The sequence below is a fragment of the Kwoniella europaea genome, chromosome 1 (assembly GCF_036810445.1).
Source record: "Kwoniella europaea PYCC6329 chromosome 1, complete sequence".
NCBI classification, from domain to species: domain Eukaryota; kingdom Fungi; phylum Basidiomycota; class Tremellomycetes; order Tremellales; family Cryptococcaceae; genus Kwoniella; species Kwoniella europaea.
The window spans coordinates 10331795-10345255 of record NC_089487.1 but is presented as its reverse complement, the minus strand read 5'-3'; the positions used below and the strand labels follow the sequence as shown (position 1 = coordinate 10345255).

The 13461-nt window shown below is 43.7% G+C and overlaps 5 protein-coding genes across 5 annotated transcripts; 2 read left to right on the top strand and 3 right to left on the bottom strand.

Moving 5' to 3' along the window:
* Positions 1-491: 491 nt before the first annotated feature.
* Positions 492-3167, bottom strand: V865_003934 (uncharacterized protein; the record flags this gene model as incomplete). The annotated part of the gene is made up of 10 exons (XM_066227721.1): positions 492-648; positions 731-804; positions 893-936; positions 1015-1148; positions 1222-1244; positions 1324-2522; positions 2637-2784; positions 2872-2877; positions 2960-3023; positions 3094-3167. 10 exons carry the CDS (start codon positions 3165-3167, stop codon positions 492-494), a joined length of 1923 nt encoding a protein of 640 aa, XP_066083818.1.
* Positions 3168-4441: 1274 nt separating this feature from the next.
* Positions 4442-5772, bottom strand: V865_003933 (uncharacterized protein; the record flags this gene model as incomplete). Its single annotated transcript, XM_066227720.1, has 5 exons — positions 4442-4702; positions 4786-4970; positions 5089-5146; positions 5230-5363; positions 5487-5772. 5 exons carry the CDS (start codon positions 5770-5772, stop codon positions 4442-4444), a joined length of 924 nt encoding a protein of 307 aa, XP_066083817.1.
* Positions 5773-6471: 699 nt separating this feature from the next.
* Positions 6472-9398, top strand: V865_003932 (uncharacterized protein; the record flags this gene model as incomplete). Its single annotated transcript, XM_066227719.1, has 14 exons — positions 6472-6947; positions 7098-7211; positions 7310-7336; positions 7410-7467; positions 7544-7600; positions 7673-7809; positions 7895-8127; positions 8218-8340; positions 8436-8539; positions 8673-8726; positions 8830-8930; positions 9027-9081; positions 9150-9275; positions 9348-9398. The coding sequence occupies 14 exons, from the start codon at positions 6472-6474 to the stop codon at positions 9396-9398; spliced, it is 1716 nt and encodes a 571-aa protein (XP_066083816.1).
* A 368-nt stretch (positions 9399-9766) lies between these two features.
* On the bottom strand, positions 9767-10979 carry V865_003931 (uncharacterized protein; the record flags this gene model as incomplete). The annotated part of the gene is made up of 5 exons (XM_066227718.1): positions 9767-9923; positions 10017-10262; positions 10364-10643; positions 10741-10773; positions 10841-10979. 5 exons carry the CDS (start codon positions 10977-10979, stop codon positions 9767-9769), a joined length of 855 nt encoding a protein of 284 aa, XP_066083815.1.
* A 438-nt stretch (positions 10980-11417) lies between these two features.
* V865_003930 (uncharacterized protein) lies at positions 11418-13388 on the top strand (the record flags this gene model as incomplete). The annotated part of the gene is made up of 3 exons (XM_066227717.1): positions 11418-12257; positions 12351-12862; positions 12932-13388. 3 exons carry the CDS (start codon positions 11418-11420, stop codon positions 13386-13388), a joined length of 1809 nt encoding a protein of 602 aa, XP_066083814.1.
* Positions 13389-13461: the final 73 nt, after the last annotated feature.

Here is a 13461-nt window from a genome sequence, read left to right as displayed (position 1 = left end):
AAACAGATATAGAAGATCTTCGTTCTCCCATGCCATTAAACATGTATTGAAAAGGTTGTCGACTGTAGTTTCTGCTCAGATGTGCAGCATTTGCTGACTGACTAGTGATCGATATTGAGGTGGTATCATTCTCAATCCCGGGCTGAACTGAGTATTGGTTAAGGGATAACGTGTGATGACGAAGATGGGCTTTTGACCTTCAATCTTGTCTCGTCTCTGCCTAACTTGAACCAGACTACTGAGTACCATGGTTCATCTGAGCTAATTCACAGCATACATGAGTTTCTATATATGGATTGGTGCTACTGCAGTTATACAAAGTATATGAAGCGAGTTACATTGTGAGACATGATGGAATGCTTTGTTTTCAGCCTCTTCCTCCTGCATCACATCTTCAACGGTTGACACCCCATTTCCTGATCAAATCCTCTCTATCCCCATTCGCTCTGAAGCATATCGTCTTGATCAATCAAGTTGCTCATTGTACCTGGCTACTGCCTACCAAACGCTTCTGGACGTTCGGCATGTATCCTATTTCCCGCTCCCTGTCTATTGGTCGTTTCTTTATCAGGCATACTCAATAAAGGTGCACCTCTCTGGGCTCGCCATTTGTTAGATATATTAATGACTATATCGTCGATCAATATGCTACAACAGGAAGTATCAGTGTGAGCTTTCATCCTTGAGAATATTTCTGTTATCTGTTTTTGCGAAAAATAAGATAACGCACCTATAATTATCGATGAATCTCTCTGATATCTCGTAATTATTATGATCCAGTACATCGTCACCGTGCAATTCCAACTGTGACAAATATCACGAGATCAGCAAAAACAGCGTTTGTTCACTTTTTGGTAAAGACCATATAGTTCAGTCATCGAATTGCACTGACCTCTGATAACATCGCACGGAACACTTCGACTAGGTCATATCTCCCTATATGCCATGTCAGATTGTCAGCAGAAGCACTTTAAATAACGAGATCGCATGATGTTGCTTAGAGGGTTGACTCACCTCTCAACAAGATCATCCTATCCCTGATCGAGGGAAATATGATCCCGTCTATAGCATGTTCATGAGGTATAGTCCGCTGTACCACCGTCGGTCGGAGTGAGGGTGGTAAATGATATTCATGATTCATCCTGAAGCTGTAACGTCAGATTCATTATCAGTTCGTCGATCCTGTCCAACGGCACCAATTTTTATATAAACGCAACTTACTTGTTTAGATGATAGGTGATCAACTAGACGATAACGTATCAAAACATTCATCAGGATCACCGGTGCATATTTCGTATTCCATATGGTTACGTATTGACTCACCTGCATAGTCTCCATCTTCCTATCCGCGGGATCACCCTCTTCTATAATCCTCATCAACTGATCCTGCTGTCTCCTCCTTTCGGCAAGTTCAGCAGCAGTGACACCAGGTCCTTCAAGTGGGTTATCAGCATTGGTAATGGCCGTCACAGCTTCTCTTAAAGTTTGGGGGTTTTCTGGTCCAGTATGTGATAAGTCCGAAGATAAAACCGATGGATGTCCTCTGGCGTAATTCCCCTGTGAACCAATCCCACTTGGTGCCGGTCTAGGTCCAGCTAAGGAACTGATTGGATTTTCGGCACTTCTACCTATGTCACTTGACGACGCTGAAGAAGAAGAAGGTAGGTTCATAATTCCACTTGAAGGTCCACTACCGCTAGATAATGGAATACCAAATTCACCAGTGTTCGAAAGCATCGTAGGTGGTGTTGGACCAAATCCGAGATATCCACTTGAAGATGATCCAATGGCGGTACCGGAATTGCCTACACCGACACATTGACTTTGATTTTGATTGGAGGATGAACCATTATTGTTATAAACCGCTTTGGGTGATCCACCACCTCCTAGCCCAGTAGGCATGATATGATGAGCGTATCCATGTTCTCGAGTCTCCCCCACCAATGGACCATCTCCATTCCCCTTTCCACTGCCAGTGTTGGGCCCACCGCTGGGGAATGATCTGGGATCGAACCTCTCTCTATCATCTGGAAGCGGAGGTGGTCTAGGTCGCAGATTCGGCGGTGCATTATATCCCGCAGGATCGTTTTCCGCTAACAACGTATCCAGATCCGGAAACAGGTAATGATAATTTTCATCTTCAGGTTGATTGAAACTATAGAAGTTGGCAGGAAAAGTAGGTTCGTTGGATATAGTTGGGATTAAGGGAGTCGGTGTACCTGTAGCACTTCCATGCCTTGATTTGGCACCCGTAATATTCTCACTCGTCGCTCTTCCTTTCCCCTTATCTTTCTCTTTCTCTTTCTCAACAGTAGGACTGCTTTCATCATCACGTTTCCTCTTGGTCGTACTTGCCCTTCTACGCGTCGCGCCGTATTTCATTCCTGGATGAGCGGCCAGCTGCTCCTTGGATGCTTTGAGATTTACAAATGCCTCGTACGCCGTGTCTGTGTCGGAACGTGTGAGAATGGCATCTAGTCCGTCGGCTGATAGTCCTAGTCGAGGTAGACATGATCCGAGGCCTGTTATGTTTTAGCTTAGTATCAGCTCCAAGCTCGCTCACAAGAATGTGTACGATGTACCAACGACAATCGGAGTAAGGGAAGAGAGAAGAAATAAGAAATTTCGATACTTACCTTCACCGATAAACCCAGCCATATTCTTCACCATATTTCTCAAATCCTTATTCTCCTTCAACAGGTTTCTTACCAACAACGTCATGAGTTCTATACGTTCTTCTTTATCACCTGACAACACTTCCACCCTAGCTTCTAGATCCCGTATCTGTTGATAACCACATTACAGAACGTCAGACAGCCGTTTATGGTCTCGATAGTGCTCTACGAAAGTTGGAAGGGTATGGTAACTTACATATTGCTGAACAATCAAAATCCACATCAGTGATCCATCCCTTTGCTAGAGCCTCAAATATGCGAGCGAGAAGCAGACATCGACTCACCTGCTTACGCAACCTGAACTCTCTCTGAGCTATCCTATTCTGAGCTTTTCTCACCTGACTTGAGCTATTAAAAATTCGATATGTATTCAATATTCAATATCCAGCACGATTAGCCAAAGACACTCGTAACTCACGAAGAGCCTTTGCCTCCTTCACCAGGATTATCATGATCGTCATGACCATCATCATCACCTCCACTGTCTTCCATCTACGTTCATACAGATAGGTGGTGTTGTATACGTCATCGGAATATGACCATTGTGTGTAGTATGTGAAGAAATGATGGTTCAGAACTGGATCAGTAATTATGTCCCGAGGTAATGAGGATTATAGACAGCCAAAGACAATGTGTGATTGGAAAGTCCTTACATCCATTTCCATCCACCTTCGTTTTAAGGCTGAAGATGCAAACTCACCTCGAAATCATCTCTTTCCTTACTCGGACCCGGCATCTTACAAAATCCTTCTGAATACCTCTCCACACGATAGCCGAATGCTTTATCGTATAGTTGGGAATGTAGTATACGAAATTTGTATGAAGCTGAATTGGAAGATTTGTGGTGTATCTTCGCTTGTTTTGCAATTAAAGACTCTGTTTCGGTTTCTTTTTTTTTTGTATTTTTTTTTTTTGCTTCTGCGCTTTTTCGAAGATCGACCGATGAGGTAAACAAGAGATGATACAGTAATTAAATTTAGGTTCAACTAGTGAATTCTTGGTTGAGATGTATCTGGAGATATGACGATGCTGATGATGCTGATCGAAATGATGATTTGAGTGGGTCTGAGGCTAGGTGAAACCAAAGCTAAATTACTGAATCCATTCAATTTGATCAATTGGTATGTTTATTCGTGATGATTCGGATCTCGAGCCAAGAGGTGTATTCGTTCTGATCGGATATTCGACTATGCTTGAGGATTTAGTGGAAAAGTCTTGAATGTAAAGGTGAGATGAGGATAGGATGTTTGCAATGTAAAAGGGAGAATAGAGGTTTTATCGTTTAATCAAAATGCGAAATGTAATTTTGTGGAATGTTAAGATGTCGAGTGGCGGTAAAGTCATCCCCCGGTCCGTTATCAATCCTTCTCGTTCACTCTCAGATCGTCCCTTGTCAAGTTGGACCTGAGCTTCAAGAGCTGGCACGTACTAATTAGAGTTACAGGTACAGTCCACGCGATGCAACGATCAAGCAAGGTGAGTGAGTGTTGTGGTATGTAGTATGTATTCACTCTTCTCACTTGTTATGACATGGTCTTATGGTCTCACCCAGTCGGCTTGATTAGTCATCATCATGTGGCACCCATCCAAGGCACATAGCAAGAACATTCTTCTCCCAGCTGATTGCATGCCATACAGATCCCTGGATCAACTGATCACTCAATTGAAACCCAACACACGAAAGTTCGGACGTCGTAATTTCAGCATTGCGTAGCGCATTCCTTAAGATGGGACAAATCACATCATAATGAGATTGATAATACAATTTATTGATCCCTTGATCGATCGCCATTCGGCCCCCTCTTGAACCTCTCCATCTCATTCCTCGTAGGTAGAGCTACAGTCCGAGGACATGGTACAGCACCTTCATTGACTGATTGTCTTGAAGTCCAGCCAAGTAGTCTGGACATCAACCATTCGGCTACACCTTCTCCGGGTAATGGTCGGATGGTTTCTACTTCATGGGAAGTTATGAGGCCAGAATAAGGGGAGAAAGTGTATAACGAAGAAGTATGCCATTTCGCTTCCTGCAAATACGAAGCAATGCATCAGCCATCACCCACGCAGGCGATATCAGAGGAGGTTCTGATTGAGTTGGAACACCACTCACCTTATGAGGCGGTAATCTCAATGTACCATATACAGCGACCTGTACTCTGATCTGTTTCTGTCGATGGGACGGTACAGGTTTCTTCGCTAATAGCAACGCGGATTTAGGATCTGATTGAGCCAAGTCGGATGGTGAAGGCGAAAATGACATTCGTTCGAGGTCGGATCGGAGATCTGTGTGTAATGCTAGTGTAAAGCTCAACATGTTAGTGCCACGTCCACGGTACAAGAAATTAAATAGCCGTGAATTAATGATAACATTGAATGAAAATGAGATGAAAGATAGCGGGTAGAGGAAATTCACCTTGCATTCCACTTCTGGTCAAAGAGAAGGCCATTGAATAGGCAGATAACGATGATATCTATACACAGGATGTCAGCTTGAGATGAATCATTCCGAGCACAAATCATGCAAACGGAAACTGACAGAACGAAAGTCACTTACCTTGAGAGGTAACGGTGCAGGTAATTTCAGCACCATATGCTTGCTGAATATATTCTGAGGGAACATGTTGGTAGAATTCATTTCTGGGTCAAAAAATAGTGGAAGAGTCTCTTGGAGATGTAACATGGCTCGAGCTGAATCGGTCAACTCGTCAGTCAACATCAAGACAATAAGTCAGATAGAAATGACAAAAACAAGCTCCCGCGAATGATCTGGGCTTTCATTCGGAAGATCGATGGTTGAAAAAATTGACTTACCTACTCTCATATCCCATTCCCTATCATCGACCTCTTCCTCCTCATCAGGCTGTCTTCCTTCCCCTTTACCATACTCTGGCAATTGAGCTTGATGTTTTGCTCCACCAAGTCCGAGGTGGGGTAGAAAGAAAGGTACGGAGGACGGTGATCTGGAAGGTAAGAGCGACAAGCTACGGAATGAGATTGGATGGATAGCAGGTAGGAAGGTAGTTCGCATAGGTGGGTGAAGAGGTAGTCGGGATGAGGATGCTCGGCAGGCTCGAGGGATGGAAGGGAGGACCGACATTGCGGCGAGAGTGGATTAATCGATTTTTCGGTTTGGGTTACAAGACACGGGAAAACGAGAGTTGTTGGGGAGTGTAGGTTCTCTGGGTACGATAAGCTGCGTTGATGGGTATGTTACAGTCTGAGGATGGTGACACAAGTATACAGGATGTGAGTTGTGCGAAGATGAGTGAGTGTTTTGGTTTTGAAAGATCAAAGGTTTGCCGTGATGACATTTGTTTTTCTTTTCATCGCATTGCCATTCGGCAAACATCATCCCATGCCATCATACCTAAGGAGGAACATCACCGTGGGAAAATAACTTAGTGCTGATTATGATTACTCCTATACTTATACCGTCCACCCCTTTTAGTACCATCCTCTCTTCTCGGTGAAGACCGATCAAACTCGCCCTGTGCCTGGCCAAGGTCAATAACCGCGGCCGTCCATCTCGAGACGAAGATATAAATAAGTCAATCTGCTAAGTTGGTCTTAATGTCAGTGAAGCAATCGAGATTCAGGATTATCCATCTACTCTCATCGAGTCGATCAACTCACAACGACCATAGCATCATGATCCGTATATAGTGTGTATCCTATTCTCATCCAACGGTGTTCCAAAACCCTCGTCGACCTTACCAATTGTGTATAAACAAGCCCTTCGTACTTGTACGGGATCGATGGTCAGACGAGCGAACTAGATCATTGATCAGCGATAATAATGAAAGAGGGACCTGACCTTGAACTGGGTCAACTAGTTCAGGATGATCAGTCACATCAAATATCAGGTCCAGAGTGTGTAGTAAATGGAGAGAAGCAAGATCGTAATGATTCCGAGACCGGGGTGGAAGTCCAACCTGAACGACCTCTCGATGATCTCACCACTCAACCACATCCCTTACAATCGGAATCAAGGTCCGGTCCTAACAAAGAAAACGAACTTGGTCCTACGCCCACCTCACTATCTACAGTTGAAGCCCGAAGGGTGACAGCATCGTACCCCACTTCCCCGGCCAATCCTCGAAATTGGACTGGCCGACGAAAAATGTTAATCACAATTACTCTCGCTTTGACGGGTTTCATATCGACAATGGGAAGTTCGATTGGGATTCCAGGGATGCACGCTGTAAGAGATGAATTTGGAGTGGGTTTTAGAGTAGGGGTATTGATTCCTGGTGCATACGTGTTGGGATTGGGGTGAGTCACCTATCTTTGATCACCGACAAGGAATTCGTGAGGTCAAAGTTGGAGTTGGAACCTAAGGGATTTATCTTGGGATTATCCTGGGACGAAATGACTTCAAAAGAGCTAGGCCGCTTACGTTCTGTCCGTTCATTCAATGAATAGTACCGGCCCATTCATATTCGCTCCGATATCTGAATTGTACGGTCGACAAATCGCCTACACCTCTTCTCAGGTAACTTATTGTATATTCTTCTTAGGTACCGGATTTTCGAATGAGTGAGTGGATGCTTTCTAAGTCAATCATCTCCAATCGTTGACATCTGATACGTTGTTTAATAAATTCACTGAAACTTTCTCTTTGCTCTTGAATCCAGTATGGCAACCTTGATTGTACTCCGATTGTAAGTCTCCTTCTAAGTCATATCGTCGAGCTCCAATTATCTGATCAATCGGATTCGTATTTGCTCGGTATAGCTTTTGCGGTGTATTCGCGTCCGTACCGCCTTCCTTAGGTGTAGCTACATGCGCAGATGTAAGTCTGTCTCAGCCCTCACACGGAAGAGTCAAAGTAGCTTCTTATCGTACTGATTCTATCGACTGCTCTCTAGATGTATGAGCCGTCTCAGAGAGGTAAACCAATCTCGATATATGCATTGGGTCCGTTGGTATGTGTTGAATCCCCCTTTCTATATAGACTGATCATTGCTTAACTCGTTGCCATGAACTATCTATTATAGTCTGGACCGATCTTGGGTAACATGCTGGGCTACTGGTTATTGTATTTCGGTTGGAGATGGGCATATTATTTTATGACCATCTTATCGACACTTAATACTATCTTGTTGATCCTAGTGATGAGAGAGACCTATGCTCCGTGAGTCTGACCTGGCAGGAAAGCTTGATTCATTCTCCAAGAATGCGCGTTGACGAGTAACGCTCATGACCTATTGTCATTGCAGTGTCATCCAGAAGATCCTAGTGTATGAATCTATTCACCATCCTTCATCAGCATCGCACACTGAAAATCGCTTCCACCCGATAAACTGGTTACCCGATTTATCATGGATGCCAGCGATGGTATCTAAATCAGAAATGTTATCAGTCTATGGTAAAGCGTTCTCTAGACCACCTAGATTGTTATTTACCAATCCTGTGGCTTTTGCATTTTCCATGTATTATGCTTATTTGTATGGTAAGTCTCTGACAACCATCCCATCCCATCCCATATCTTAACATAGGACATAGCAATGGCGGCTGACGATGGTTTATTTGATGTCAACAGGTCTGATATACCTCTTCTTGACTACTATACCGCTGTTATTCGGTAGCCCACCTTTCTCACAGAATGATCTGTTTTCTTACGGTTGGCCCCAAGGTACCCTGCCTCTTTCATATCTCGGATTAGGTGAGTCTTTCGTCTAGACCTAATTCACCACCAATGATGAGATGATGAAAAGATCAAGAGCAACCATGACTGATATCCATCTGACTGATCGTTAGGCCTCGGATTCTGCTCGGCCGCAATCGTAGCTGCAAATTGTCAAGATAGGATATACAAATATCTATCTAAACGGAATGGGGATAAAGGTCAACCTGAATATAGGGTGAGTGCTTGTATCCTTATTCTCAGCATCCATAGCTAGTCATCGATACACAAGTGGAATCTGGTGTCAATCAATTTCATTGCTTTGGCTGTCTCTGTATGAATATAGCTGATTAGCTTCAAATAATTTGTAGCTCGTTCTCACCCAGACTGGAATGATAATTATGCCTATTGGATTGTTCATCTACGTGAGTTTGAGAGATACATGATGTCAAATCATCTCAAGATAAGATGTTCACCTGAAGCACAAAACGCTAAAGCTCTATCTACTTCATGTTTACCATAATATAGGGATGGACAGCAAATTCACATACACATTGGATAGCACCGATCATAGGACAATATCTCATTGGAATAGGTTTGGTTTTACCTTTCAATACTATACAGAATTTGTAGGTCTTGAAGTCATCAGATTGCCCCTCTTGATTGCAATTGCGTATCGCGAGATTCCAAGCTAATACATCTCAACTTGACCTGCGTTGATCCAGTTTGGTGGATGCCTTTCATCCATACTCTGCAGCAGCCATCGCAGGAGCCACAGCTGTAAGTCACAAATGACCTTTGATCTATATTTGCATTGACACTGACATTCAATGATATCATTCTGATAGGCCCGATCGATTGTAGCTTGTATCTTACCACTATTCGCCACGGAGATGTTCGTGAAATTGAATTGGGGTTGGGGAAATACTCTTTTGGCTTGTGTTGCCATTTTGGGTGTTCCATGCCCTTTTGTTGTGAGTATATAATTCACAATCGAGCTTGATATGCCATGACTGCAATTGTCAGCTAATCGACTTGCCCGATAGATGTTCTTGTGTGGAAAGAAGTTGAGAGAAAGATATGCTTTTCAAGGGTAATATAGTTTAATATGGTAACAACATATAATCATATAATATAAACAGTACAGTGCAGTTAGTCTTATGGGATTATGTCGGACTTAGGAATAGGAATAGGAATAGACATTCATATAGTCAGATAAATCGATAGATAGTGGGATAATTGATTAATCTGTAATACCATAATCATCTGTAAGAAGTAGACTATCATATGCATCATCTCCATCCATGAATATGTGTGTATCTTCTAGTCTTTTCCGTCATCCGATAGTAGTCATTTCCGCAATGAGATGATTCCCCATTCTTATGTGTCAGATTTTACGAAGTAATACAATACGACCAACCCTTGACCAATCAACCTCTCAAATACCGCATACTAGATATCATTCCTAAGGCTGATCAACTGGATTCCAAGTACATGCTCCTTTGGCACCTTCGTCTAACCCGTCTAAAGCTTTCATATCTTCTTCCGTCAATTCGAAATCATATACATCGGCGTTGGACTTGATCCGAGAGGGAGTGACGGATTTCGGTAAGGGAATATAACTAACATGAGAAAAACAAAAAGTCAATCAAGGATGAGATCCTCAACTTCATATGATGTATGATGAAATGTTCATAATCGTACTTTGTACTTACCCTTTCTGTAAACTCCATCTGATCAACACTTGAGCTACTTCCTTCTCATATTTCTTTGCCAATCCCACCAATTCCGGATTCTCATATCGTTTTGGATCGGCTCTTATTAATGGTGAATAAGCTTGTACGGCTATTCCATTCTCTTCGCAGTATTTGACGATTTCACGTTGTTGACAGAATGGATGAAGTTCGATTTGGTTGATGGATGGTTTAGGTGATGGAAGGGATTGAAGATGATTTACTCCGCTATCACATCAAGACATGTCAGCACATCGTGACTTCTTGAATCATAGATATACGTATACATACATATATGTTTAAAAGGAAAGTTTTTGTCCATCACTTACAAATTACTAACTCCTATATCTCTTATCCAACCTTCCTTCTGAGCTTTCACCAAAGCCTCCCAATTATTCTTTCTACCTTCCTGACCACCGAACGGAGCGTGAATCAACATCAGATCGATATACGGTTGATCAGATCCTGTTCTGTCGATCTTCTTCAACGAGTTCTTCAGGATGTCATACACCGACGAAGAAGGATGGACAGTATGGGAAGGCATGTATTTGGTTGTGAGGAAGATTGATGATCGAGGGATGTCAGTCTGAAGGACTGCTCTTCCTACGACTATAAGTTGAGGAGATACATCAGCTGTCTTACTTAGGACCACAGAGGACTTTGTAGAGGTGCTGTATATGTATGTATGTGCACAGCCAAACCTTACCATCTTCGTTGTGATACGCTTGGGCACTATCGACTAAACATACCAGCCAATCCAATCAGCTACAGCTATACACAAGTGTCAGAATATCGAGCTGACGTACTATGCCTATAACCAGCTTTGATAGCTTCTTTCACACCATTCTCACATTCCTTGGATCGAGCTTGATAGACCCCATATCCCAACTGAGGGATGGAGTGTCCACTGGCGAGTTTGATAGTTGAATCAATCGAGAGTGGCATTTTCATAGGTGATTTTGTATAATCTCGAGGTGTTCGTCGGAGAGGTTGTAAGTTGTCGGCAGTTCAGATGAGATGCTATTCAGTCACTATATATAGCTTCTGACTGGCTCGGTGATGCGTTAAATGCCTCAACCTCGGTGGTGGTTCAGTCACCACTTGCTCATCGTCATAGGTCATCGATCTCAATAATGTCCCAACAGATGGAGAATAAAAGTGGAGGCCGGATTGATACCCTCCTTTGAAACAGTGCTGGTGGGATAAATGATAATAAACTCATGTTGCATCAGTTCGTGCCAATTTGATCCCGTCACTCGTTCCTTGTTGCCACCATCCCATGCCGTTCACCTTTCGATGTCGCTGACACAAATGAATTAAACCCACAGAACGAGAAACACGTCTTTCCTCTCATCATCAAACTTTAACAACCATCTCAACACCATGTCCGGCCGACGACCTGAAGGCGGCACTGCTTACGGTCAGCCCGACCCCAAGCGGGCCAAGGTCAACACCCCTGCTCCAGCTCCAGGAGCACCATTGGACATGGCTGCCATCCGAGCTCAAATAGCAGCCAGAAAGGCTCAGTTGGAAGCTGCCGCCGCTGCTTCTCGATCAACTCCACCCGTCGGTGGCTCAGTTTCACCTGCTTCTGCTCCGGGTCCAGCAGCTCTTCCTCCCAAACCAGCGATGGACGCCTCGATAGCCGATAGATTAGCAGCTGCCAAAGCCCGAATCGAAGCTCTCAATGCTAGAGCCGCCAACCCCTACTTATCTGGTTCAGGCGCTATGCCAAAACCTTCCTCTGAATCACAGCCGTCATCGTCATCGTCGACAAGCGGTCAACCAGGAGTGAGCAGTATCGCATTACATCCCTTGTTGATGGGTCAATCTCAAGGGCAACAGCAGGAAGTAGAGAAGAACGAAAAGAAAGCTATGAGAGATAGGTACAAGACTATGGCACCCAAGTTCACCTCTGTAAAAGCAAATGCTGCTGTAGCTTCCACTTCCACTTCCAACAGAGCATCACCAGCCGCTCCCGTTCTTAATCCCTATGCGACCACACCTACACCTAGCGGATCTGGAACTCCCATACCTGAGGAGGAAAGGGCACCAATCAGACGAAGTAAGAAATTACAATTTTCCAGAGCTGGTAAATACGTTGCGCAGGGTGATGCGCTGAGGAACGAACAGAAGATGGAAGCTCTCAGACAGAGGATAGCAGAAGCTAGTAGGAAGGCAGGGTTGGATAGTGAATTTGATACGTTGGAAAGGAGTTTGAAGGTGAGTCTGGTCTCTTAACCTACTATACATATCATGACACGTGATGTGTACAATATAAAAAAGCTGATGTTCCTCTCTTCTTCTACTTCTTAGAGACAACCACCGCCTGAAGTGGAATGGTGGGACAAAGCGATCCTCCCTGAAGGAAAGGGATATGAAGATCTTGAAGATGCCGTTCAATTCATGACCACCCATCAAGATTCACTTATCACTCATCTCATCCAACATCCTATACCTATCCCTGCGCCGAGCGACAAGAAGCAGCCAGAGAGAGGGTTGATGTTGACCAAGAAAGAACAGAAAAAAATGAGGAGACAGAGAAGACAAGCTGAATTAGAAGATAAGAGAGATAGACAAAAGATGGGGTTGTTACCTCCTGATCCACCCAAGGTCAGACTAGCCAATTTGATGAAAGTTCTCACGTCCGATGCTGTCCAAGATCCAACGAAGGTAGAAGCGAAAGTGAGGAAGGAAGTGGCTCAAAGAGCAAATAAGCATGAGAGAGATAATCAAGAGAGGAAATTGACGGCGGAACAGAGGAAAGAAAAGGAATATAATGCTTTGGTGGCTAGGGAGAGGAAAGGTATTTACGGTGCGGTGTTTAAGTGAGTGGTTTCACCTTGCTGAATAAACACAATTTTCTTCGACCGACTGACTCGGTCCTTTTCCCGTAGGATCAAATACCTCACTAATGGTCGACACCGATTCAAGATTCGTGAAACTGCCAAATCCGACTTGTTATCGGGAGTATGCATATTCCATCCCAAGTTCGCTTTGGTCCTCGTAGAAGGAGTCGATAAATCGATCAAACATTATAAGAAATTGTTATTGAATCGAATTGACTGGACGGAAGAAGCTAGACCACTGAATGATAATGAACATGACAATGAGGAAGATGAAGATGATGACCGTCCCAAAACCAATGGAGGCAATGGAGATGGTGAAGGACCGGAAAGTTTGGAAGATAATAAATGTGAATTGATCTGGGAAGGTGAAGTGCCCGAGAGGACGTTTAGACTTTTCAGAGCTAGACATGCTGAGACGGATACGAAAGCTAAGGAGTGGTTGACTCCGAAATGGGAGGGAATGTGGGATTTGGCTAAGAGATGGGTATGGGAAGGTGAGGAGTAGGAGTAGGAGTGGGAGTAGTAAGTTATGTATCTGCATGTATATGGAGCGATAAGCGTAGTCACAATCAAAATCA